Below are 23,914 nucleotides of genomic sequence, written 5' to 3'. Positions count from 1 at the left end.
AGAGAGAGAGAGAGAGAGAGAGGGGAGGGGGGGGGTTGTTGCTGCATGCGCGAACCCACACTTGGCACATTCTTTTGTGAATTCATGTGAAACTCAAAACAAATTTAACACTGACAGTGCCAGATACAAACAGCAACCATTTTAAACGCTAATAATAATAATATTAATAGGCTAATAATAATAATAATAATAGTTACATTTTAATTAATATTTAACTACTATTTACCTACGTACATACAACGTAAAAGTGGTGTACATTCTAGTTACATTTGAGGTATCTGCATGTTATTACACTTTTAATATTCAAACCTAAACCTATTCCTAACTCTAATTCTACCCTGAACAAACACATTTGAAAATTAAATACAATGTATTTAATGTTTTTTTTTCTTAAGTACACAGTATAAAGTGGGAGTGTATACATTATATGTAATTTTCTGGCCTGCAATTCAAAATAAGGCTAAAACAGATGCCAACGCACATGACAACTTTCGGGATGTTCCGCAAGTCATAATGTGTCAATGTATTTGTTTTTGACAGAACTAGATCTGTTTACATTGATGCTGCAAAGCAAGTAGGCTATTAAAGATTTACCCATACATGCAAGCGAACAGTAAGCATGCAAGTGATGCTGCTGCAGTTTTTTAGGCACTGTATAACATAAGCAAGCAGATCTAGACAGGTGGAGTTGGGGGTGGAGGCGGGTGATTATTAGAGCTCTGACAGCATGCCGTGAGATAAATTAAATGAGAAAGAAACATGCATTGTCGTCGGCTATGAATTACTTGAAAAGCCAATCAGTTTGAGTCACGCTGATGTGCAAGCTGACTGCCTAGTAGATCTCAAGACTAGGATTTGCATTACTGAACTAGGTCATTTGTACAGTACCCTATGTTAAACTGCACACATGCATTGTTCAAGCCTTCAAGTTTAACTGTACAATATTCTTGGCTTTACATTTTTTGGATTTACAAGTAATTTTTACTTAGTATTATTTATCTTGATAAGAGATGAGTTGCTACAACTTATAAAATGAAGTTGACATATTACAACTATATTTTATAATTGTAATAACAACTCATCTCTTATCAAGATAAATGATAGTAAGTTAAAATGATTGAACAACATTTTTTTTAAGCAAATAATTTTTTACAGAGCATTACAGGTCTTAACATCAGTAATAACTGACTTCTTGTTCTTTTACCTTATCAGCATTACCATGACAAACCATAAAAGGGTCAAACACAAACAAATCAATACATGATTAAATTTGGAAATGTTTTTAGATGGAAGGCTCAACAGACATTCAATCTGCATGTATTGAACTTACTGGATAATAACTTACTGGATAATAAGTCCAATTCTCTTCCGGATTACCGGATTCAACGAATCATAATGATATTATTAATAGGCTGCTATAAGAGCTCTCATATGGAAGGGCAAGCTGAATACATTGTACTGTATATAAGTGGCTTTTTATATGACTAATAAGACATTCAAGGAGTATTAAGATTCTGAAAGTAAGATGTTGGGCTGTCATACTTTAAAGGAGATATGATTGCTATATCTCACCATACAGTATATAATGTTTTTTATTGATAAATAATTCATAGAGAAATCTGATTTGTGATACTGGATCTAAATTTGTTAGCCGTTGAAAACTGTGATGATGTATTCTCTTCAGCCACGGCTGTAGCACAGCATCAAGTGCATTATTGCTTGTACAAAACAGTTACCAGGTAATAAAAGACGCAAATGTTAATCCCATCATTCTGTTAGAAGATATAATGCCTGACATGTAAACTGTAGCAAAATGTTGCTATGCAACAAAAATAACTGATGCTATGGGTGCTCTGCAAAAATACAAATAACAGCTCTGTGAAAAGGTCATAGCTGTGCTCTATCGTGAATAAATCACGGGTATCAACAAAACAGTATTCTGACTCTGCTCTGTTTTTTAGTTTAGCAGTAAGAGGCTATGCTCAGATGCTGCACAGTGATAAAGGCCACAGGTTTTCATTACAGCTATTTTGCTGTATGTGTTATATTGACCATTCAAAATCCAGGACAGCAATTATCTATAATACACAACAACGAAACGGGAAACACCACCACAATGAAGAGTCCCAATCATGCAATCAGTAAATTTGTTTTGATCATCTCATCCTAATAAGATGAATCATGTGGCTGAAATATTTTATAGATTTTTTAATCTTTGTGTAATAATGTATGCACACTTGCAGGGATTTGCACGCCTTTCCTTTTAATGCTCCTCAGCTCCCATGCAGCAGCTGCCTTCATTTTGCAAGGTGCTCGTCTAAATATAGATGAGGGAATTCACCCAGCTGTAAGGAATCTCTCTGCATCGACCAGCTCAACCACGAACACCCTCACGTCATCGTACCATAGTCATAACAGCATACCATGCTTCAATGTCTTTACTGCTCCACTTATTCAACCGCTTTTACTTTTATAACAGAAAGATATAATACATTTAAGTTAACTTGTGGATGCATGTGTACGGTTCCTGCAGCTGAGGATGTGTTAACAGTGCATAGGTCATGGGTTTGATACCCAGAGAGATAATGTATTTTAAATGCATCGTAAGTCTACCAGATGCATAAATGTAATGTAAATAGAAATGCTAATGTGAAAACATTTGCATACATTTCACATTTTTATGCTTTTGATGAGAGTGTGTTCAACAAATTAAAGTGTTTTTTTTTCCTGGAGAGACAAGCTCGTTGATTTAAAGGCTATTCTTGATGAAGCAATCTGCTCTTTAAGACATCGTGTTGCATGAAAAGAGAGATAATGCAGAAGACCTGTTAAATGAAATGGTCTAATTTTCCTCATTATTTGGTCAATATAGTCTTCCAGGTCTGTTAAAATAAAGTCATAAGTCATGAGAGGCTGTTCATTACAGTGATTTCGAATTATATTAATAATAAACCTCACTATAGTATTTACATGGTATTTATTTATTATTAATAATATTTATTTATTATTAATATTTGTACAAAGTAGCTACTACATACAGTAATACTATATAGATGCTATAATCCATTAATGTTATTATAAATATCATAAAAGAGAAAATAAAATATGTTAAAAAACCATAGCAATATTGTTTGTCATGTTGGCTGTAAGCACCAAATAATGTATGTTATAGAAAGATATAAATGCTCGGATAAATCTGACACACAACTGTTTCATTAGTTTCATTATAGTGCCTCTTCATTTCAGAATATAATAAGAATACATTATGTGATGGATCTTTATTATTCATTTTTCAAATTAGACCCACATCAACATCTAATTTGTCATAAAGCATCTGTACATTTAATTATGTGCTTTTGCTTGAACCCTTTTAGCGAGAAAGACAGAGTTCATATTATACTGCCATATACATATTTATACTGCCATTAATAAGCGACAAACCATTAAACTAAAATGTCATTGGGTTTAAATTTCTTAAGATTCATTTAATCTAGTAACCACTGTTTATTACTGGAGTGCTTCATGTAAAAAATACACTGTCACTTTATTTTAATTCAGTAGTTTGTTTGCATTCATGGTGTACATGTTACTGATTGGGACACATTATGGGTAGTAAAAATATTGTTTAAACACACAATTTTAATATAAATTATGTAATCATTATACAAATGAAATGTGAAATGTTGATTTGAATATTTAATTTAGTGATTGGCAATCTGATGATCTGTGTTATACTAGAATAACTTGTTGCATTATGTTTGGTTTAATGAAAGAAGATCATATTTTTATTTTTACCATGCAATTTTAAAAATTATTATTATATATATATATATATATATATATATATATATATATATATATATATATATATAATAAAAATAAATTTTTGCAATTAATAGCTTAAGCTGTCTCAAATGTATTATCTTATTTGTTTGATTCTATAGTTTTGGTAAGAATAGCCTACTATTATTCTAAAATGTGGAAAAAATGTGTATGTGACTATAAACATGTGAACAGTAGGGTACTCTGTATACTGTATAAGAAGTGCTATTGCTTGTTCAGTGTCTATTTTGTTTGCACTGCCCCCTATTGATGCCATGCCAACAATGCTCTGGGGTCAGTGCATTACATAACATTTTTTTAAATTCAGTTGGACAGAAACCAAAGACACACCTATAATGATTTTGACAGATGTAGTTTATTTTACACTGCATCTGACATTGATAATAACTACAGTACATGAAAATTATTATTATACAGCAAACCGAAAAAGATGTGCTTTATAAAAAGAAAACACAAAGTGGACAGAGTCGCTGGTGCAAATTTCTTTGCGCCATTCCAGTGCAGTTAAGACTACGGTATAGTTGCATCATTTCCTTGTAAAGATTCACACAAAACAGTAACTTTGGAAATAAGTGACATCAACATTATTGAATAACTTAGAGTCAGTTCTGACATTCACAAACACGTGTGCTTTTCAAATGCACTGCTCGTATGGCAGTCTATGATGCCCAAAGCCCAGCTTTAGGACTGTGCCACTTAAACACACACACATTGACCTACAGAATCTCAGATTATGGTCAGCAACATCTAAAGCCTAATATAATTACAAACACGTACTTTAGGAAAAATACAGCAGTTATAACAGCAAGCCATCTGGAGCTGATACAAGAACAACTTCCAAACAGGATCCCAGGAATGAGAGGTGTGTCTGAAAGAGAAACCTTATGATTTTCTAGTTCTTCAAAGGTGTCCCGGTATGGTCACTGAAGGCCTTCCTCTAAAGATCCTTTAACCTGCCAGATCTTCACTGTACGGTCACTAAAAAAAGAGAAAAAAATTCACATTTAATTTCCTATTTAATTTCACTGTTCCCTATAAAGCAATCGTACCATCACATAAAATGTTATTCATATTTCAAATCTGATTTTGGCTTCATACAGTTTCTTCATAGTGTATGTTCTTGTTTATAAACGTATCACTCACTCTGAGACGGTGAAGAGGTGACTGCTGTTGGTGCAGATGTCGTTGATGGCGCTGTCGTGAGCCTTTATTTCTCCCAGAGCTCTGAGATTGTCCGAGTGCCAGAACTTGAGCACTCCAGCCCTGCAACTGCTCATAACAGCGCTGGAGCCCGGCACTACGGCCAAACTGCTGACCATATCAAAATGAGCACGCTCTGCCTGCTGCATGATGGAGAAACACAAACAAATTAAATTATTGTAGCAGGACAATATAGTTAACTTGATTTAGCATACTGGGCGTTACTGCAGTAAAGTATGTGATTGCTAAGGTGTTGTGAGAAGCATTTCAGTGTGCTGCTCTCCAGTTGCTTACTTGTACAGTTCGAAAGACTTATCCTTAAATCTGTGATGTTCTAGTCCCTGGATATGGTATAGGTGATTCATTTTGAGATTTCCTTTATCCATTTCCTTGAGAAAATCCTAAACTGATTGCTTACAAAAGTAATAGCACACCTCTTCACAACAGCCCACAGGGTTGTTCAACTGTTGTGCATGGTTCTCAAACTAAGGGTTTTATTACATTTTATGATATATATTAATATATATTTATGTAACTCCACATCCTTGCCTAATTTAGTATACGTGGATCTATCAATATGCAAATAAGTCCTTGTTTCTGCTCAATTGCACCACTCGGACCATAGATATGAATATGCGAATTAGTCCCCGCCTCCACTCTTTCGCACAACCACCACATAGACATATAAACAACAATAAAAACTTGGGGGACCACAGGGGGACTTTAAATTGACTGTAATGTAAAAGTTGAACAGGAGTGAAAGAAAAAGGCCTAAACATTAACATTAAACTAATAGATTAAAGATTACACACAAACTATACATGGATTACACAAAACTACATAAAGTACAAACATGTGTGCTAACTAACATGAGCAGACTAGAGGTCTTCACGGGTCCACTTAGATCGTAAAACCCGAGGTCCGACCTGAGCAGTTTCGGGTCTAAAAGTTTCACGTGTGCCTCGGACCTGAGTCAGGTATAATAATAGCGGCATCGAGTCTCGGGTAATTTAAAATGAATGTGTTTTTGCCGAACAGACCCAAGACGACCCAAACTATCTTGCGTGTGTGTGCATCAATGTCCTTTTCCGACCCCTTCTCTGTTTGCCAAGAGTGTTTGCGACATCGCGTGGCTGGCAATAGGTTAATTTTCGTTGAGACACACCTGTCAATCAATTTAAAATGTAAATTTTTGTGGTGTCGTCATCAGGTAACACATGAAAATAAATGGACCCAAGGCCCAAATGGGTTGCCAGGTCACTGGAGTTTCTTTCTGTCTGACTGGTGCGTGCAGGGCTGGAGACTGCGTACGTGCCGTTTACATTCGGGTCCAGTCAGGTTAAAAAAATTGCCAGTGGTTCGGGTCGGACTCTGGTCTGTTTCGGGTCAGGTCTTTCTTAAAAAAAAAAAAAAAAATGTATGCATGTCAAATAAGGGTATAAAGTGATTTGGGTCGGGTACATTTCTTTGGACCTGAGAAGAGCTCTAGTGCAGACACCATTTATAACGTTAAAAATACGTCTAGATTAAATGATTGCTATTAGTATGATGAGCTTGAATTAGCTTGATGATAAAGTGCATTCTGGGATGGATACCAGTGGCGGTTGGTGACTTTCTTTTTTCGAGAGCGCTCGATGCGAAGTTCGTCACCACATGTATGTAGCCCGTCATGTGTGTGGTTCGTAATTTCAAAATATGTGTTCCGATGTGCATCAGGTGTCTTGTCAAAATAAGTGCCTGCTGCAGACGTGTCTAAAGGGTTTATGATAAAAGAGACGCTCGTGTTTGCCTCTTTTATCATAAATGGTTTTGACGCGTGTACAGCAGGCACTTATTTTGTCAAAACACGTGATGCACATGGTTCACATGACACACCAAACACATATTTTGAAAAAGCAAGCAACACACATGACACTTATTTTGAATTTGCGCCCCTCGGATGAGCAGTCACACTACAAGAACAGCTTTCAGGTTGGAAACATAACCATACCGCATACAAATGCTGCAACTTGAAACTGAGCCATTGTGTTTGCCATCAGTCAGCAATTATGCCCTTTCTCCCCTTAATTCTTACCTCTTGCAGCTGTTTGCTGGCCAAATCCCATTTCTTAATACAGCAGTCTCTGGCAACAGTAAACAGAGAATCTTTCTGTATAGCCAGAGCCTCCAGGCCGTCCTGATGGGCTGAATCAAAGTGGTGCGTGGCACCGATGCTCCCCTGAGCGCCTTCCACTACGTCAAACACCTACAAGACAATGTAAAGGGCTTAGAGAAGCATTGCAAAGTCCGAATGGCAAATCCCCAACTGTGTTTAATGATCCTGGTTCTACCCAAGAGCCGTATAAATGGTTACTTTAAACTATTGTTTATGTTCCCGCACCCACAAATTAGCCACAACAGCTTGTATAATTGTGCATAAGGTGTGACTGAAAGGTGAACATTATCGTACGGAAATCAGCACAGTTAAAGCAATACTCCAGTCAAGCAATCCGAGATACATATGTCCATCATCTTTCAGACGAACACATTTGGAGTTATTTAAGTAAATGTCCTTGCTTTTCCAAGGTTATAATGGAAGAAAACAGGGATCAGGAAACGACGTCTGACTTTGAAGCCCAAAAAAGTGCATTCATCCTTCATAAAGTTAATCCACACGGCTCCAATGGGTTAATAAGGGCCTTTTGCCTCTGTGAAGGATGAATGCACTTTATTTGGGTTTAAAGTTAGAAGTTGTTTCCTGATCCTTGTTTTCTCCCATTATAAGCTTGAAAGAGCAAGGACACGTAGGAAAATAACTCCAAATGTGTTCGTCTGAAAGGTGATGGACATGTGTATCTCAATCATGTGATTGCTTGAGGATGAGTTAATCATGGGGTACTTCATGGGGTACTTTTGATGTTTGGCTGGAGTGTCGCTTTAAAGCAACACCAAAGAGTTTTTTTACTTTAAAATAACGTTTCCAAAAAAGTTTCAGTGGTTCATCCACTCAAAACAGGGTGAATGGCACTTTCACATTCGCTTTGCAGCCCTCTATCGGCCAAAACCGCACTAAAGAAGTTTCCAACCGTCGGGTAGTGGTCCTGTAGTTCGAGTGAAAACTACAAAAACTTGCTTTACGGCAGACCTACAATCCAATCAGAGCCAGCTATGCTGCAGTATTTACGACAGGGCTAATGAACAATTACGCTTCTAACCTGTAGGGGGAGCAAAGAGCAGGAACTCTTTTGTGTTGCTTTAAGACACAAAAGACATTTGTGTTTGTTCACAAAGAGTGTGTGTGAATGTATGAACATACCTTCACTGCATGATCTTTTGATCCTGTGATGACCATATCCTGACCCTTTCCCAACTGGTCTACTGTAAGGCACATTACCGGTCCGAGATGGCCAGTCAGTTTTCCCGTGGATACAAACCTGATGACAATAAAATAACATGAAAATGTATAAATAAAATTTCTACTTAAATGCACAAAAACTATGCTATTCCTACATCGCTACATTCAGAAACATGTCGTGATATAGACCCTTTTACTGTTTGTACACAATGATGACGTGGCAGCGTATGCGCGCGCATTTAGGCAACGGAAGTATCGTAAGAATCAACAGTGAAGCAACACAAACAGTAAGTTATTTTTAAAAAATTTACTTTATCAACATTTTCAACACAGCTACCAGATCCGTGTACTATAGTGGAGTGGATAAAAGACGTTAGCAGATGGCCAAAAATAAAGTTGCCAGATACATATATACGTATATTAGTATATTATATTAGTGCAACCAAACGCAACAACGGGACATTTTGATGTTGAGAAACCGTTTTAATAAACTTTCTGAGTTGCTACCACGTTAGAACCAATGGGGAATAACACCACTTCTGTTGCCCAAATGCGCGCGCAGGCTATTTGATCACGTGAGCTGTAAAAGGGTCTATACTGCATTACAGAATCTGGGTGTGTGTTGCAATCTTAGTTTTGCCACAGGAGGCGCTAAAGCAGCCCATTTATGTTAGCCTATCTACTGTCAGTTTTCTCTTTGAAGTTGACTATTTGGTAAAGCAAAAGTTGAAAGAGAACTTGTTGTTAGTAAGTTAACGTAAACGGTATTGACTATTTTATAGTAACCTACCCGAATAGTAACACATTTAGTTTCTCTCCAATTAGACAATTCAGTTTTTATAATATGTGCTTTTTATAATGTGTTGCAAAGTAGCTTGACAGAGAAAAGTAGCAGACAGGAAATCACACAGAAAAATATTGCTGACGTTAGCATTACAATATGCATTGCACTGACCAAAAATGTATGCAAATTAATGCATGTTATTCAAAGATTGTTTTCATATTATATAGATAACCCCTATTTGATAGGAGGTTTGGCAGCCGATCTGAAGTTAAGATTGCATACATTATATAGTACACATTTTACACAGTAACGCTAGCTCAAAGTAGTTTTTGACATCCTACATATACATCCTTTTGAGTACTGAAGAGAATTTACAGCAGAGACAGTCATAGTAAATTAAGGCGGTACCTCCTTAAGTCCCACATTCTGACTGTGTTGCCTGATGCAGCATACAGGAACGTTCCAGAGGGATTCAAGGCAATCTGGTTGATTTGGTTTTCTCCTGGTGGGATGCCAGCAGAACTACTGCCCGTAGCAGAACATGCGTCACCCTGAGACACCTGTCCAGAAGACCTGACGGATAAAGATTGAGGGTTGGGTTATTTAATCAGCTTGAAATCATCAAGATGCAGAACATTAGGTTTTAGCAACTGAAACCACAGTAGAATCAAACTCACGTGAGGGTGCGAATGCATTTGGCAGAGTCCCGGATGTCCCAGACTTTGATGTAGGCAGTGGAGACGCTAAAGACCAGGCTAGAACAGTATCTGACCGACACCACACTGCTAGGATGATCTCCAAGAGACATGATCTCCTGACCGGTTACTAGGTTCCAGACTTTACATGTGTGATCTGAGATTAAATAAAAACATGACTGAAGGTGGACTACAGCACTGATCTATAATTCTGTTATACTTCTAGATTAGTGTTTCCCAATCCTGGTCCTCGAGGACCCCCTCCCAGAATGTTTTAAAAGTCTCCTTATTTAAAAACACCTGATTTAACTCATTACTTTGTTAGGGGGACATGTGTTCATGTGAAACGTCATCATCAGTCCCGATTTGTTTCAATTTAAAGTTCACATTTACATTTGACAGAAGGCTTCCAAATGAGGTTCTAACCAGTTTCACATGACACATGAAAGCAAAAAAGCTACAACATATTTTGCACCAACAAAAGCTACCATGATAAAAACAGAAGTAGCTGAGAAACATCTTTTTACTTGTTGCAGTCAAACCCGGTTAGGACAGAAACTCTGATAAAGATATATAATTAAGTGCTTTTTTGTGTCTGGTTAGAACGTGGGGCATGGCTATAACTCTCTTTAAAATGTCAAGAAGTGAAATGCCTTACCCTTTGAACCAGTGAAGAGTAGATCATCAGTCGAATCCACGCACAGCAGGGCTTTAGTATGACCCTCGGCCACGTGCACACACTGCAGTTTGGCTGCTCGACTGGATCGGACTGCTTGAACTGGGTTTACCGCACTTCTGGATTAAACACACACACATGCACAAGACTAATGCATGAAACTATTCAACCAAATTAAACAAGCAAAAATTATTTATTGATTAGTTAAACATGATAATTTAATTGTTTGCATAATAATGTATGCCTACTGATAATAATGTATGCCACTGAACTAAAAATTACTGCATTTTAAGGCAATACTGTGGGCCATTGGGGCAGATGAGTAAATAATTTAATTTAATATTTCTGTCAGTGGCTCTGTAATCTTAAAGGCGTGAAAATCTGACTTTTTCCATGTTTAAGTGCTATAATTGGGTCCCCAGTGCTTCTATGAACCTAGAAAACATGAAAAATATCAACCCAGTAACTTCAACCAATGTGAAAAATTAGGTCATTCAGATTTGCCTGTTTTGTGAGTTAGATAGCAAGGCGAATTATAATAATACCGCCACCTTAATCTGCACTATCCAACCACTGCACTGCAATTTAGTGCAGAGAGAAAGAGGGAAAAAATTACAACAAACCACCATCATTGTGATCAGTGTGTGCATTTCATCAGCTCATTTGCATTTTAAATGGCACACCCAAAACCGGCACACTTTTGCTCAGGCCTACAAAGTGGCAATTTTAACATGTTATAATAAATTATCCATATGGTATTTTGAGCTAAGACTTCACATGTGCACTCTGGGGACACCAAAGATTTATTTTACATCTTAAAAAAATCTCATAATAGGACCCCTTTATGGAGGCAACACATGATGGTAAAAACACTAGGTACGTTTACATGCAACCAAATAATCCGTATGTAATCGTATTGATTGCCAGTTGGATTGAAAAGCCTTCATGTAAACACCTTAATCAATACGATTGAGGTCGATCGGATGCAAATTTTCATCTTATTGAAAGGGGTGGTGTAGTCCGATCTGTGATCCGATCATCAGGAGAAAAGCATGAATGTAAACGTGTGAATCGTAGTATTTTCTCAAGCGGATACAAAGATACCTTGTGCACATGCGCAGAAGAATTGTGCTTAGGTTCACGTCTTATATTTACCTCTTATTTACATAACACATAATTATTGTAACTGAAACATACAATAGCAAAGGAATGATAACTCGGATTATTAAAGAATTATTCCACTTTCTTAAAACACAATTCCGATAATTTACTCACCCTCACGTCATCTAAAATGTTAATGTCTTTCTTTGTATAGTCGAGAAAGAAATTAAGCTTTTAAGAAAAACATTCCAGGATTTTTCTCAATTTAATAGACTTTATTGGACCCCAACAGTGTGCGGTTTAAATGCTGTTTCAACATAGCTACAAATGGCTCGAAACGATCCCAACCGAGGCATAAGGGCTTATCTACCAAAACGATTGTCATTTTTGGCAAGAAACACAAAAAAATATACATTTGTAAACCTCAACTTCCCGTCTTGCACTACCCGTGTGACGCGCCAGCACGATCTCACGTAATTGCGTAAGCACGTTGAAAGGTTACGTGTTACATAATGTAAAATGCACATTTGCGGACCATTTTAAACAATAAACTGACACAAAGACTTTAATTATTATCATTTCACATACAATAACATCTTAGCAGTCCTCTTCCTCCCGACCTGTAAACACTGGGACAGTAGTTTTGCCTCATCTGTGACTTTTTGACGTGATGATGCATTACGTGGGGTCAAGCTGATGGATTACATGAGACGAGAAGTTGTGGTTTAAAAGTACATATTGTTTACTTTTTGTGCCGAAAATTTTGCTAGATAAGACCCTTATGCCTTGTTTGGGATCATTTAGAGCAGTGGTCTCAAACTCCCGGCCATTTGCGGCCCGCCCTCCCCCTCTCTGTGGTCCGCGGCACCTTTCAACAATATAACATAATCTGGCCCACAGAAAGTTTCAAAACAAAATAAATCAAAACACAAACAATTACTGATGGTGATTTTTTTATAATAGTTTATACATTTATACAGAAATTATATTTGTTAGTTTAGTGCAAGGTTTTAATAAGCCTTAGTTATTAAAGATAAGGTTAAGAAATGTTTTACTTGCTTTTATAAAATAATTTATATTAAAAGATAAAAACCCTGTTATTATTATACATTAAATAATAGAATTTAAACAGTACATTTACAGAAATATTGTACTTTTTTGAACCTTAAAATAGCTCTGCGGCCCTCCGATGAAATGTCAATCTCAGAAATTGCCCCAAGCCAGTTTGAGTTTGAGACCCCTGATTTTGAGCCCTTTGTTTGAAGCTGAAATTTTTAACTACATTTAAACTGTCCAAAAAAGTCTATGAAATTGAGAAAAATCCTGGAATGTTTTTCTTAAAAACTTAATTTCTTCTTGACTGAACAAAGAAAGACATCAACATTTGGATTACATGGGGGTGAGTAAATTATCAGGTAATGGGGTCATGCGCTGTACATTCTGCAGCGTTCATGTCTTTCATAACATTACAGAAATCAATAAAATAGCGTAGTGCCTTTCGAAAAGTGTGTTTTCTTTATATCTATATCTGAAAACTTCTTAAGAACAACTTTCTCCAACTGAACTTTGACTTTATAGTGTAGATTTATCCAGAGATAAAGCGATGAGAGATGCTGTGCGCTGCATTGCCAAGTCCTCTGTTTTTTGTGGACTTCAGATATGGGCTACTTTTAAACTCTTTCAGCGAGTTGATTTTTTTCTGCAGGGTTCTACAAGGATTACATTTTTTAGTTATTGGTATTTGGGCTGTGAATAGTTATTGGGCTAGTTTTTTATGTCCATTGGGATGATTTTGATACGCGAAACTGGCAACCCTGGCTGTGCACTTTTATAAAATGTACATGTAAACTAGCATTTTAATCAGATTGCAATGTTTACAGTGCATGTTTACTGTACTGTCGTAACCTTCAATTCAGTCGGTTTAACAACATTTTGTGCATGTATTGTTTAAAATTTCTAAATGAATAATTTGTTTACATTTATTTTAGTATTTACTTTCTCCTGTGGAAAATATGTAAATGTCTTTTATGTGAAAAAAACAGACAAAATATACAGTATTCACTCTAACATTCATGATTCAGATACTCAGTATTTTATTACCTACATTTGGCACGTGTGTTCAATTATCAAAGCCTACAGTAGACAAAAGCCAAACATGCCCAATGAAAAAGACTTGCATTTTCATGGTAGCAGATCTAAATTAGCATCACCAAAGTAACTAAAGTGATGGCGATTTGCCTTCTTGATTCGCCTGATGGCAGGAAGAACTTTCCAAAGACTCTTGGCAGTCACAAGACTTCAGGGCAAAGGACAATGCAGCCGTCTCCTTAGAAAAAGGGCTTGCCCCCCATGCTGCTATTCAGAAAATGCAAATACGTCCATGACTCGAATATACGGCATATGATGCTCCTTTCAAGATGCAAAATAGTATTGACGTGGATAAAATATGTCTCATCTGGTTGAGCTACTGTATGATACAGAGCACACAATGAGGTACATTATGTGGCCCCATGCTCCGCCTGGTGGATATTGTGTGAATCACAAAACACGTACTTTGGCAGGCAATTCCAAGCATGCGTGCCAAAGAATTTGAAAAAGCTTAACATTTTAAAGGCCGGGTCTGCAACGTGGGTGCTAGGGCTTTGCTATGCAGTTGTCATGGTTAATATATTGCTCTAGTTTAAATGTAACACTTATTTTGATACCCGACTTCTACACTGTGAATAAATTAAGTAGGCCTATCATTTGAACGTTTGGGTTTCCAATTGAGCATCAAACCACCAATATAAATCAATTCTTACTGTTTCTCCATGGTTCTGGTTCTGTCTGCAGGGTTTTGGCTTTTCTCCTGAGCTCTCCTCCGGGTGACAGGTGAGCGATCCAGAGACTTTCTTTCTGTTGCCGTAGGAGATCTGGCACTGTTATAAAAAAGGCAAAAGTAATATTAAATGTTATTAACCATAGATACTGTATCAGACATACAATAAAGTTAGTTATGCAAAAAGCTTATTTGATTTTGCTAATAGCACATTAACTGATATTTTGTATTTATATTGAAGAAATGTTTGAAATGTATTAATAAGTGACTTACATAGAATTTGATTTGGATATTAAGCTTATCGCATCTCTGTCTTTTAAGTGGACTGCAGGGTCCTTAAGAGTTTCCGGACTCCCCACTAAAGGAAGCAGAGGGGCAGAGAAATCCTCTGGTGGGACATCAGGGTCTCCAGTGTTGGCGTACAGCAGCTCCATTTGAGTTGTTGTTCTTCTACGAGCCTAAATCCATTTTAGATTCAAAAGAAAATCCTTTTTAGTTATAATTTAAATAATCAAAGTTGAAACTCTAAAGAACCTATAAACTGATTTTACAAACACAATATTTGTTTTAAATTGATGCATTAAATTAACTATTGAAATCAGAAATTAGATACTTTTGTGAGCATTTTTATGGCTAAACATCCGAGCAGATGTTAATTATATGTTTGCCTACAGATGCCCTCAATACTGAAAGAGATCAACTAAAAGACACAATTTTCAGATTTCATGGGGCAATTACATAAGTCTGTCCTACCTTACTCCTGAGTTTTGTGTCGCCACAAAGCTTCATCAGATCTGAAGCCAAACAACTAGAAGAAACAAAGAAACATTTTGTTATCAAAATTAAATTACGCTGGTAGAAATCATTTAGGAGCCAAACAACTGTTTTCTGCTAAAATCCTATGTGACTACTACAACTGAATTTCTTCATTTAATTTGATGCCCGGCCGACTCAACCAGATCAGTAGTCAAATCTATTGAATTGGTTTGTACTGTAGATGAAAGTACATCAATGCTTGCCTTTTCTCTGTAGTCTGTGTCTGAGATGATTCATCACTGCTGCTTTCATCACCGTTCTCTGATCAAACACAATCAAACACACATTAGCCTCAGACAGGGCAATCTTATTTTAGCTTGTCAGTATGGTATCAGTAAACAGTGTTATTCCAGTAACATGCATCACGGGGTTACACTTTCAACCCTGAATTCAAAAGAACTAGAAAAGCCTGGACGCCAGCATAAGGGTTGCAAATGTGTTTTAGTCAACCAACAGAAAATGCTGGGAATAGAGAATGAATGTGTGGATTCAGATGCAGAGTAAATATGTCCCTTTCCAGACCTAGAAATAAAAGCCAGAATGTCAATCCGAAGAGATAAGCTGTAGATAAACATAACCAGTAGCTGCATAAAAAAAGTTGGACTGCATGTTTGCCCACCAGAGAAGTGACTGTAGTAGTATATTTTAAAAATATTTCTCATTTTCCCATGTGGGATCAATCAATCAATCAATCAATCAATCAATCAATCAATCAATCAATCAATCAATCAATCAATCAATCAATCAATCAATCTATCTATCTATCTATCTATCTATCTATCTATCTATCTATCTATCTATCTATCTATCTATCTTTCCATCCATTCTAGTCATCCATTCAATCATCCATCCATCATTTCACCGTATCCATCCATCCATCCACCCTATAATTCATTGTATCCCATCCATTCATCGTATCCATCCATCCTATTTTTCCATCTATCTATCTATCTATCTATGCATCCATCCATCCAATCCATTTACCGTATCCATCCATCCATCTATCCTATAATTCATCGTATCCTATCCATTCAATCCATCCTATCTTTTATCTATCTATCCATCCATCCTATTCATCCATCAATCCAATCCATTCACCGTATCCATCCATCCTATAATTCATCGTATCCATCGTATCTTTCCATCCTATCCATCCATCCTATCTTTCCATCTATCTATCTATCCATCCTATCCATTCATCGTATCCATCCATTCATCCATCCTATCTTTCCATCCTATCCATCCATCTATCCTATCTTTCCATCCATCCTATTCATCCATCCATCCAATCCATTCACCGTATCCATCCATCCATCCTATAATTCATCGTATCCTATCCATTCATCGTATCCATCCATTCATTGTATTAATCTTCTATCTATCCACCCATCCTATCCATCCATCATATCCGTCCATCCTATCCATCCATTCATCCATCCATCCTATCTTTCCATCCTATCCATCCATCCTTTCTTTCCATCTATCTATCCATCCATTCTATTCATCCATCCAATCCATTCACCGTATCCATCCATCCATCCTATAATTCATCGTATCCTATCCATTCATCGTATCCATCCATCCTATCCATCCATCCATCCATCCATCCATCCATCCAATCTATTCACCATATCCATCCATCCTATAATTCATCGTATCCTATCAATCATCGTATCCATCTTCTATCTATCCATCCATCCATCCTATAATTCATCGTATCCTATCCATTCATCGTATCCATCTTCTATCGTTTCATCCATCCTCTCCGTCCATCCTATCCAATCATCGTATCCATCCATTCATCCATCCTATCTTTCCATCTATCTATCCATCCATCCTATTCATCCATCCATCCAATCCATTCACCATATCCATCCATCCATCCTATAATTCATCGTATCCTATCCATTCATCGTATCCATCTTCTATCGATTCATCCATCCTATCCGTCCATCCTATCCATTCATCGTATCCATCCTATCTTTCCATCTATCTAGCCATCCATCCTATTCATCCATCCATCCAATCCATCCATCCATCCTATAATTCATTGTATCCTATCCATTCATTGTATCCTATCCATTCATTGTATCCATCCATCCATCCTATCTTTCCATCCTATCCATCCTATCTTTCCATCTATCTATCCATCCATCCTATTCATCCATCCATTCCATTCAACGTATCCATCCATCCTATAATTCATTGTATCCTATCCATTCATCGTATCCATCCATCTATCCTATCCATCTATCTATTCATTGTATCCATCCATACTATTATTCATCGTATCCATCCATCCATCCATCCATCGTATCCATCTATCCATCCATTGTATCCATCTATCTATCTACCCATCCATCCTATACATTAATCATATCCTATCCATTCATCATATCCATCCTATCCATTCATCATATCCATCCTATCCAATCATCCGTTCATCGTATCCATCTATCCATTCATCCATCCATCCATCCAATCCATCCAATCCATCCATCTATCTATTTATCCATTCATCCTATCCATCCATCCTACCCATTCATTGTATCTATCTATCTATCCATCCAAAGTTTGATTTCAATCACTGATTTTGAGCATCAAATTTTAATTTCAATCTCTGATATGCTCTTAAGTCAATAATAAAGAATATCAAGGTAATACTTTCACAATCTTTACATAATGACGGATAATTTTACAAAATATGACTTTAGCTTAGATGTTCACAGACAGGGTCACGTGTTCAACAATACTAAACATCTTGCTTTGCACTACTAAATAATACTGTCTGAACCTAACACTAACATGTAGAAGTCAAAGTCATACACACGTATGGAAGCTTTCTAATGTGTTTCTATAGTCAATACTGTTTGTGAGAAATGTTGTGAGAAATATGTTTTAAAGAGCAAAGTCCGCAGGTGAGTTTAGGTAAGAACCATGCAGCTCTATGCTACGGTTACTGTCTGCGGTTAGTCTACAGGTGACTCATGCACAGGTGGACACAGCTATAGTGGCCTCTACTTACCAGACGGCATGTTACCTAGTTCTGTTTGAATTCAGGCAACAAAAAGACAAAATCAAAATCAAACTTAAAAAGAACAAATGTAGAAAATAAAAAACCATGCTAGATGCTGAACCATTTGCATGCATGTCAGACCTTGAAGAGCGTTTCCAAGCAAAGCGTCCAGCTCCGGGTTAAGTTCGGCTTTCTCCTTCAGCATGTGGAAGAGCAGCTGGTTCTGAGTGGCGCTGTTGATCTCCGTCTGCTTCAAACGGCCCTCCATTACTTTGATTTGAGACTCTTTCTGTGCAGCTTGTAAGCCCTGAGATTGAGTTATGACCATAATCACTGGGGTGCAATGATATACTGTATTTATTTTGGCTGATATTGAACCACCATATATATTACTACATTCAGTCAATACTGGTTGTATGATGGCTGATACACTGCTATCATGCTAAAATTATAACTTATATTGATATTAGCACCAAACTGCCCACCCCAAATTTTAATAAAAACCTACTGATCTCTGATACCTTATTGATGGCCATAGACAGAAAGTGGTCGAGCAAGACACGGGCCTCTGATAGCGTACAGGAGCTGATCACAGCAGAAACGTCCACTGTATCTCCTTCTTCCTAGATTGACCAATTCATATAAAATATTATTTATATAATACTGTAAATAGTAGGGTACTGTACAGCATCTATGTTGCACACCTTGGCCTCTTCCATTTGCATGATGTTGGCCTGGCAGTCAGCAATGCTGTCGTTGATGTAGTCTATGTTAGCAGTCAGTGACTCCATCTCTTCAGATAGAGAGAGGACGGTCCTGTCCGCATCCATGTCTTCGCTCGCAATCTTGTCCTTCTTCCTCATCACCTTCTCTTTGCGCTTGGTCAGCTCCTCACGTTGCTATGGACACAGAATTGTAAGATATATCAATGAATTTGGAGTGATCATTACAGTTTTTCTCAGTCACTTTGGAGCATTTCTCAGACCAGATATTATTTTTCAGAACACTTTGTTCAACCTCCACATTATCAATCAGTTGTGCACAACATAGAAAAGCAAATTCTCATTGTTTTGGTACAATCATGCAGATGATTATGTACAATTGAATGCTGCTTGCTACATTTTCAGACGCTTTTTTTCATTTTCATCAAAATGCATTATGCTGGTTTCTGTTGAATAGTCTTACACCTCAAAACATTTAGGAATTGGTTTATCATACAAGGTATGCCATGCGAAATTGTTGATTTTTGTGTTATAACCTGTTACTGTAAGCATTGTACAGTGTATGAACCTTTGTGAACCTTTCTAATTTTCTAATATTTTATTTATTTTTAATATTTATTACTGTAAAATACAACCCCAAAACAGAAAAAGTTGGGACACTGTAGAAATTGCGAGTAAAAAAGGAATGGAATAATTTACAAATCTCATAAACTTATATTTTATTCACAGTAGAATATAGATAACATATCAAATGTTGAAAGTAAGATATTTTGAAATGTCATGCCAAATATTGGCTCATTTTGGATTTCATGAGAGCTACACATTCCAAAAAAAGTTGGGACAGGTAGCAATAAGAGGCCAGAAAAGTTAAATGTGCATATAAAGGAACAGCTGGAGGAGGACCAATGTTTAGGAATGGGAATGTTGTCCTATTCTTGTCTAATACAGACTTCTAGTTGCTCAACTGTCTTAGGTCTTCTTTGTCGCATCTTTCGCTTTATGATGCACCAAATCTTTTCTTTGGGTGAAAGATCTGGACTGCAGGTTGGCCATTTCAGTACTCAGATCCTTCTTCTATGCAGTCTTGATGTTGTAATTGATGCACTATGTGGTCTGGCATTGTCGTGTTGGAAAATGCAAGGTCTTCCCTGAAAGAGACGACGTCTGAATGGGATCATATGTATCTAGAACTTGGATAAACCTTTCAGCATTGATGGTGCCTTTCCAGATGTGTAAGCTGACCATGCCACACGCACTCATGCAACCCCAAACCATCAGAGATGCAGGCTTCTGAAAAGAGCGCTAATAACAACTTGGGTTGTCATTGTCCTCTTTAGTCCGGATGAAATGGCATCCCAGTTTTTCAAAAAGAACTTCAAATTTTGATTCGTTGGACCACAGAACAGTTTTCCACTTTGCCAAAGTCCATTTTAAATGAGCCTTGCCCAGGGAAAACGCCTGTGCTTCTGGATCATGTTTAGATATGGCTTCTTTTTTGACCTACAGAGTTTTAGCTGGCAACAGCGAATGACACGGTGGATTGTGTTCACTGACAATGTGTTCTGGAAGTATTCCAGAGCCCATGTTGTGATTTCCATTACAGTAGCATTCCTGTATGTGATGCAGTGCCATCTAAGAGCCCGAAGATCACAGGCATCCGGTATGGTTTTCCGGTCTTGACCCTTACGCACAGAGATTGTTCCAGATTCTCTGAATCTTTGGATGATATTATGCAGTGTAGATGATGATAACTTCAATCTCATTGCATTTTTTCTCTGAGAAGCTCAGAAAACTATTTTTCGCTGCAGCATTGGGGGAATTGGTGATTCTCTGCCCATCTTGACCTCTGAGAGACACTGCCATTCTGAGAGGCTCTTTTTATACCCAATCATGTTGCCAATTGACCTAATAAGTTGCAAATTGGTCTTTCAACTGTTCTTTATATGTACATTAAAATTTTCTGGCCTCTTATTGCTACCTGTCCCAACTTTTTTTGGAATGTGTAGCTCTCATGAGATCCAAAATGTGCCAATATTTGGCATGACATTTCAAAATATCTTACTTTCAACATTTGATATGTTATCTATAGTCTACTGTGAATAAAATATAAGCTTATGAGATTTGTAAATTATTCCATTCCTTTTTTACTCACAATTTCTACAGTGTCCCAACTTTTTCTGTTTTGGGGTTGTATAATATTTTTCAAAATAACACTGGGTCTCATTCACAAAGCATGCGTACGCACGAATTGTGCATGAGATGTGCGTACGGATGTTTTCAGAAACAAATTGTGATTCAAAAAAACTTTAGTATCAAAATGTCTTTTAAATGTATGCAAAAATTCAAGAAAACCTAAAACTACTCGTACGCAATAATCTTGTACGCTATAATCAAATACTGGCCTATAATTATAAAGTTTATAATGATGTTAATATATAACATTTACATGATTATATTTTATATTATAAGATTATCTGTATTATATATTATTATACATTATCTATATTATTATTATATATAATATACATTATTATAGCCTACTTATTTTTTCTACACATATAAAGAAGATGCACTTAATGACAAATCTTCACGCTTTCCTCCCTTTTTTTAATCTCTATATGAAAGTGTCTGTTTAATGCGTAATGTAAACATCATGTAAATGTCCAAACGTCAATCACTTGATCTCCTGTCTGTTTTATTTTAGATACAGATGCGCTTCTCATATTAATTAAATAGCATATTTGTTAACGCATCCAATACTTTAATGTTACTCCAGTCGGTGGACAGCACTGGCTTCCTCCAGAGACAGCAAAACCTCCCAAATAAAAAATGTAAAGCAAAACTGAACTTTACCGAAGTATAAGAACAAATTCATGTGCATACGCACGTGTTGTGAATTAGGCGGAAAGTTTTCATCAGAAATTCAAGTGTGCGTATAAATACGAAAAGCGTACGCAATTATTAGTGAATGAGACCCAATGTGTGCATTTGTTTACAGAAAAAAAGGTGAAAATGTGAATTCATCCACAGTTTATACCAGAAAAAAAACTTTTGTTATATAATTATGTACTTTTTTTTTGTTATATAATATTGTTATATAATTGTGTACACAACATGGCTAAAAATTTGGACTGTCATGAATAACACACAAATTATTTAAGAATGAGAATGATTTAACAAGAACGATTTAAGAAATGCTATAAAGCAACTTAATATTATTGAGTAAGGTCAAAGGTTGAAATCAATACTTGCAACCAAACTTGATGCTCCTAAACTCAAAATTAGATTACGAGACTTAAACCTGGATTTTACATGCAGGGTCACATATGCAGTAATGTATATAATTTATGTTACTGGCTTGCAGGGTAATCTTTAAATGATACAAAATTGTAAAAAAAAATCAATTGTCACCTTAAGCAATCGATTCATATCAGTCTCCATGTTGGAAATGGTCAACCTCTGCATGATGATGTCACTAATACGACGCTCCAATGACTGCCATTTGGCTCGTGCCATCCTTGCAGAGTACACACCTCCTTTTCTCATCAGGTATTTTCTGAAAAATAAACCACATACTAGAGGTCGACCAATATGGTTTTTTTATGGCCGATGCCGATATTATAAGACACAAACAAATAAGCAAATAAGACACAAACAGAAAATTGGTAAAACTAAAATATAAATTATGTGTTATATTAATAAATGTACCCTTTAAAATTACTTAAAACATATTTACAAAACATAATTAATGTGGATCTGACATCTTATTGTACTGTTTAAATAAGTGTGTTGAACTAGTGTGGTGACACAACATAACGTCAAGTGATAAAAGTGAATAATGATTGGTGGTCATTTTACTGTCTGTCAGACTTTGGCTTCACATTGAGTGACACTGAGTGTCTTTTTTATTAAAAACATCAAATTTAAGTAAAAGATAAATTTACTGAGTGATTGAAAAGATTTATCAGAAAAAAAAATCGGCCAATACTGTATATCGGCACCTGCAATGTATTGTCCTATCACTACCACACACACACATCACATTTGTTACCCAGACTATTAAGGTGATGCATGTCCTTTACACAAAGTTAAAATATTTTCCCCTGTAACTACAAGTACAATAAACTTCATTGAAACTACATTTGCATAAAAGGGGAAAAATTGTGGCACTCTCACAACATTGCTATATAGTTTGAGCAAAATATTTAGTCTGGCAGAATAGTAAAGTGTTCGAGAAACCTGGTATCATTACTTTTACAATTCTGGTGAGGCCAGTGTCACAAACTTCACATTAAAGTAACCCATCTGAAATAAAACGCACATTACCTCGTTCCATTAGATGCATTGGCCCCAGCGGTTTGCGGTCGGAGATGGGGCGCACGAGGTGATGACTCCTGTAAAGACTCTGGTAAACTGATCTTACGGTTAACCTTGCCGGATACAGGCCGCACCTGCCGCCTCAGGGCGGTTATCTGATGCAGAAAAGAGACCAAACTGGAGTCATATTTTATATTCAAGTTATTGATATTGATGTGATAAATCCAAAGCTTAAGTACAATATAGCTTAAGGTGTAAAGGCGTATTAAGAGATTCAGTCACCTCCTCTGCCCTCCTGCGCAGAATAAGCTCCTGTTGTCTCTTTTGTGCCTCAAGCTGCTTCAGCTGGTGCTAAAAAGAGACGGAAGAAGAAAAGTGATTAAAATCGAGTCTGAGAGTATCCCATAATTCCCAGGTGGCGATGATTCACCTCCTGTTTGCGCTGGTCTTTCTTTAGTGTGGCGATCTCTCGGTTACGGCGGGTTTCCGAGGCACGGTTCCTCTCCTGTTGCTCCTTCATCTGCTTCATCAGACCCACCTGAATAATAAACATGAACAACAGGGTAATATTGATGAAGAAAATTGGTGCTTG

The 23,914-nt window shown here is 36.8% G+C and overlaps 1 protein-coding gene across 3 annotated transcripts in view; it reads right to left on the bottom strand.

Annotated features, from left to right (window-relative positions):
* Positions 1–4,179: 4,179 nt before the first annotated feature.
* The window catches only part of LOC135760684 (kinesin-like protein KIF21A), a 77,137-nt gene continuing 57,402 nt past the window's right edge, over positions 4,180–23,914 (bottom strand). For 2 of the 3 annotated variants that reach the window (XM_065274779.2, XM_065274781.2), the window contains 19 exons: positions 23,753–23,860; positions 23,605–23,673; positions 23,332–23,477; positions 22,417–22,561; positions 18,988–19,182; positions 18,805–18,906; positions 18,425–18,590; positions 18,293–18,313; positions 15,471–15,528; positions 15,205–15,259; positions 14,725–14,909; positions 14,435–14,551; positions 10,515–10,651; positions 9,839–10,013; positions 9,570–9,734; positions 8,339–8,456; positions 7,118–7,288; positions 4,987–5,186; positions 4,180–4,821 (listed from right to left, as the gene is read on the bottom strand). In XM_065274779.2, coding sequence (XP_065130851.1) covers positions 4,764–4,821; positions 4,987–5,186; positions 7,118–7,288; positions 8,339–8,456; positions 9,570–9,734; positions 9,839–10,013; positions 10,515–10,651; positions 14,435–14,551; positions 14,725–14,909; positions 15,205–15,259; positions 15,471–15,528; positions 18,293–18,313; positions 18,425–18,590; positions 18,805–18,906; positions 18,988–19,182; positions 22,417–22,561; positions 23,332–23,477; positions 23,605–23,673; positions 23,753–23,860 — 2,391 coding nt within the window. In that variant the 3' untranslated portion in view covers positions 4,180–4,763. The remainder of the gene's footprint in view (positions 4,822–4,986; positions 5,187–7,117; positions 7,289–8,338; positions 8,457–9,569; positions 9,735–9,838; positions 10,014–10,514; positions 10,652–14,434; positions 14,552–14,724; positions 14,910–15,204; positions 15,260–15,470; positions 15,529–18,292; positions 18,314–18,424; positions 18,591–18,804; positions 18,907–18,987; positions 19,183–22,416; positions 22,562–23,331; positions 23,478–23,604; positions 23,674–23,752; positions 23,861–23,914) is intronic. The other variant, XM_065274780.2, reaches the window with a different exon arrangement.

The sequence above is a fragment of the Paramisgurnus dabryanus genome, chromosome 1, assembly GCF_030506205.2.
Source record: "Paramisgurnus dabryanus chromosome 1, PD_genome_1.1, whole genome shotgun sequence".
Classification (NCBI taxonomy): Eukaryota; Metazoa; Chordata; class Actinopteri; order Cypriniformes; family Cobitidae; genus Paramisgurnus; species Paramisgurnus dabryanus.
The sequence above is the reverse complement of the archived record's forward strand: the minus strand, read 5'-3'. Positions and strand labels throughout refer to the sequence as shown.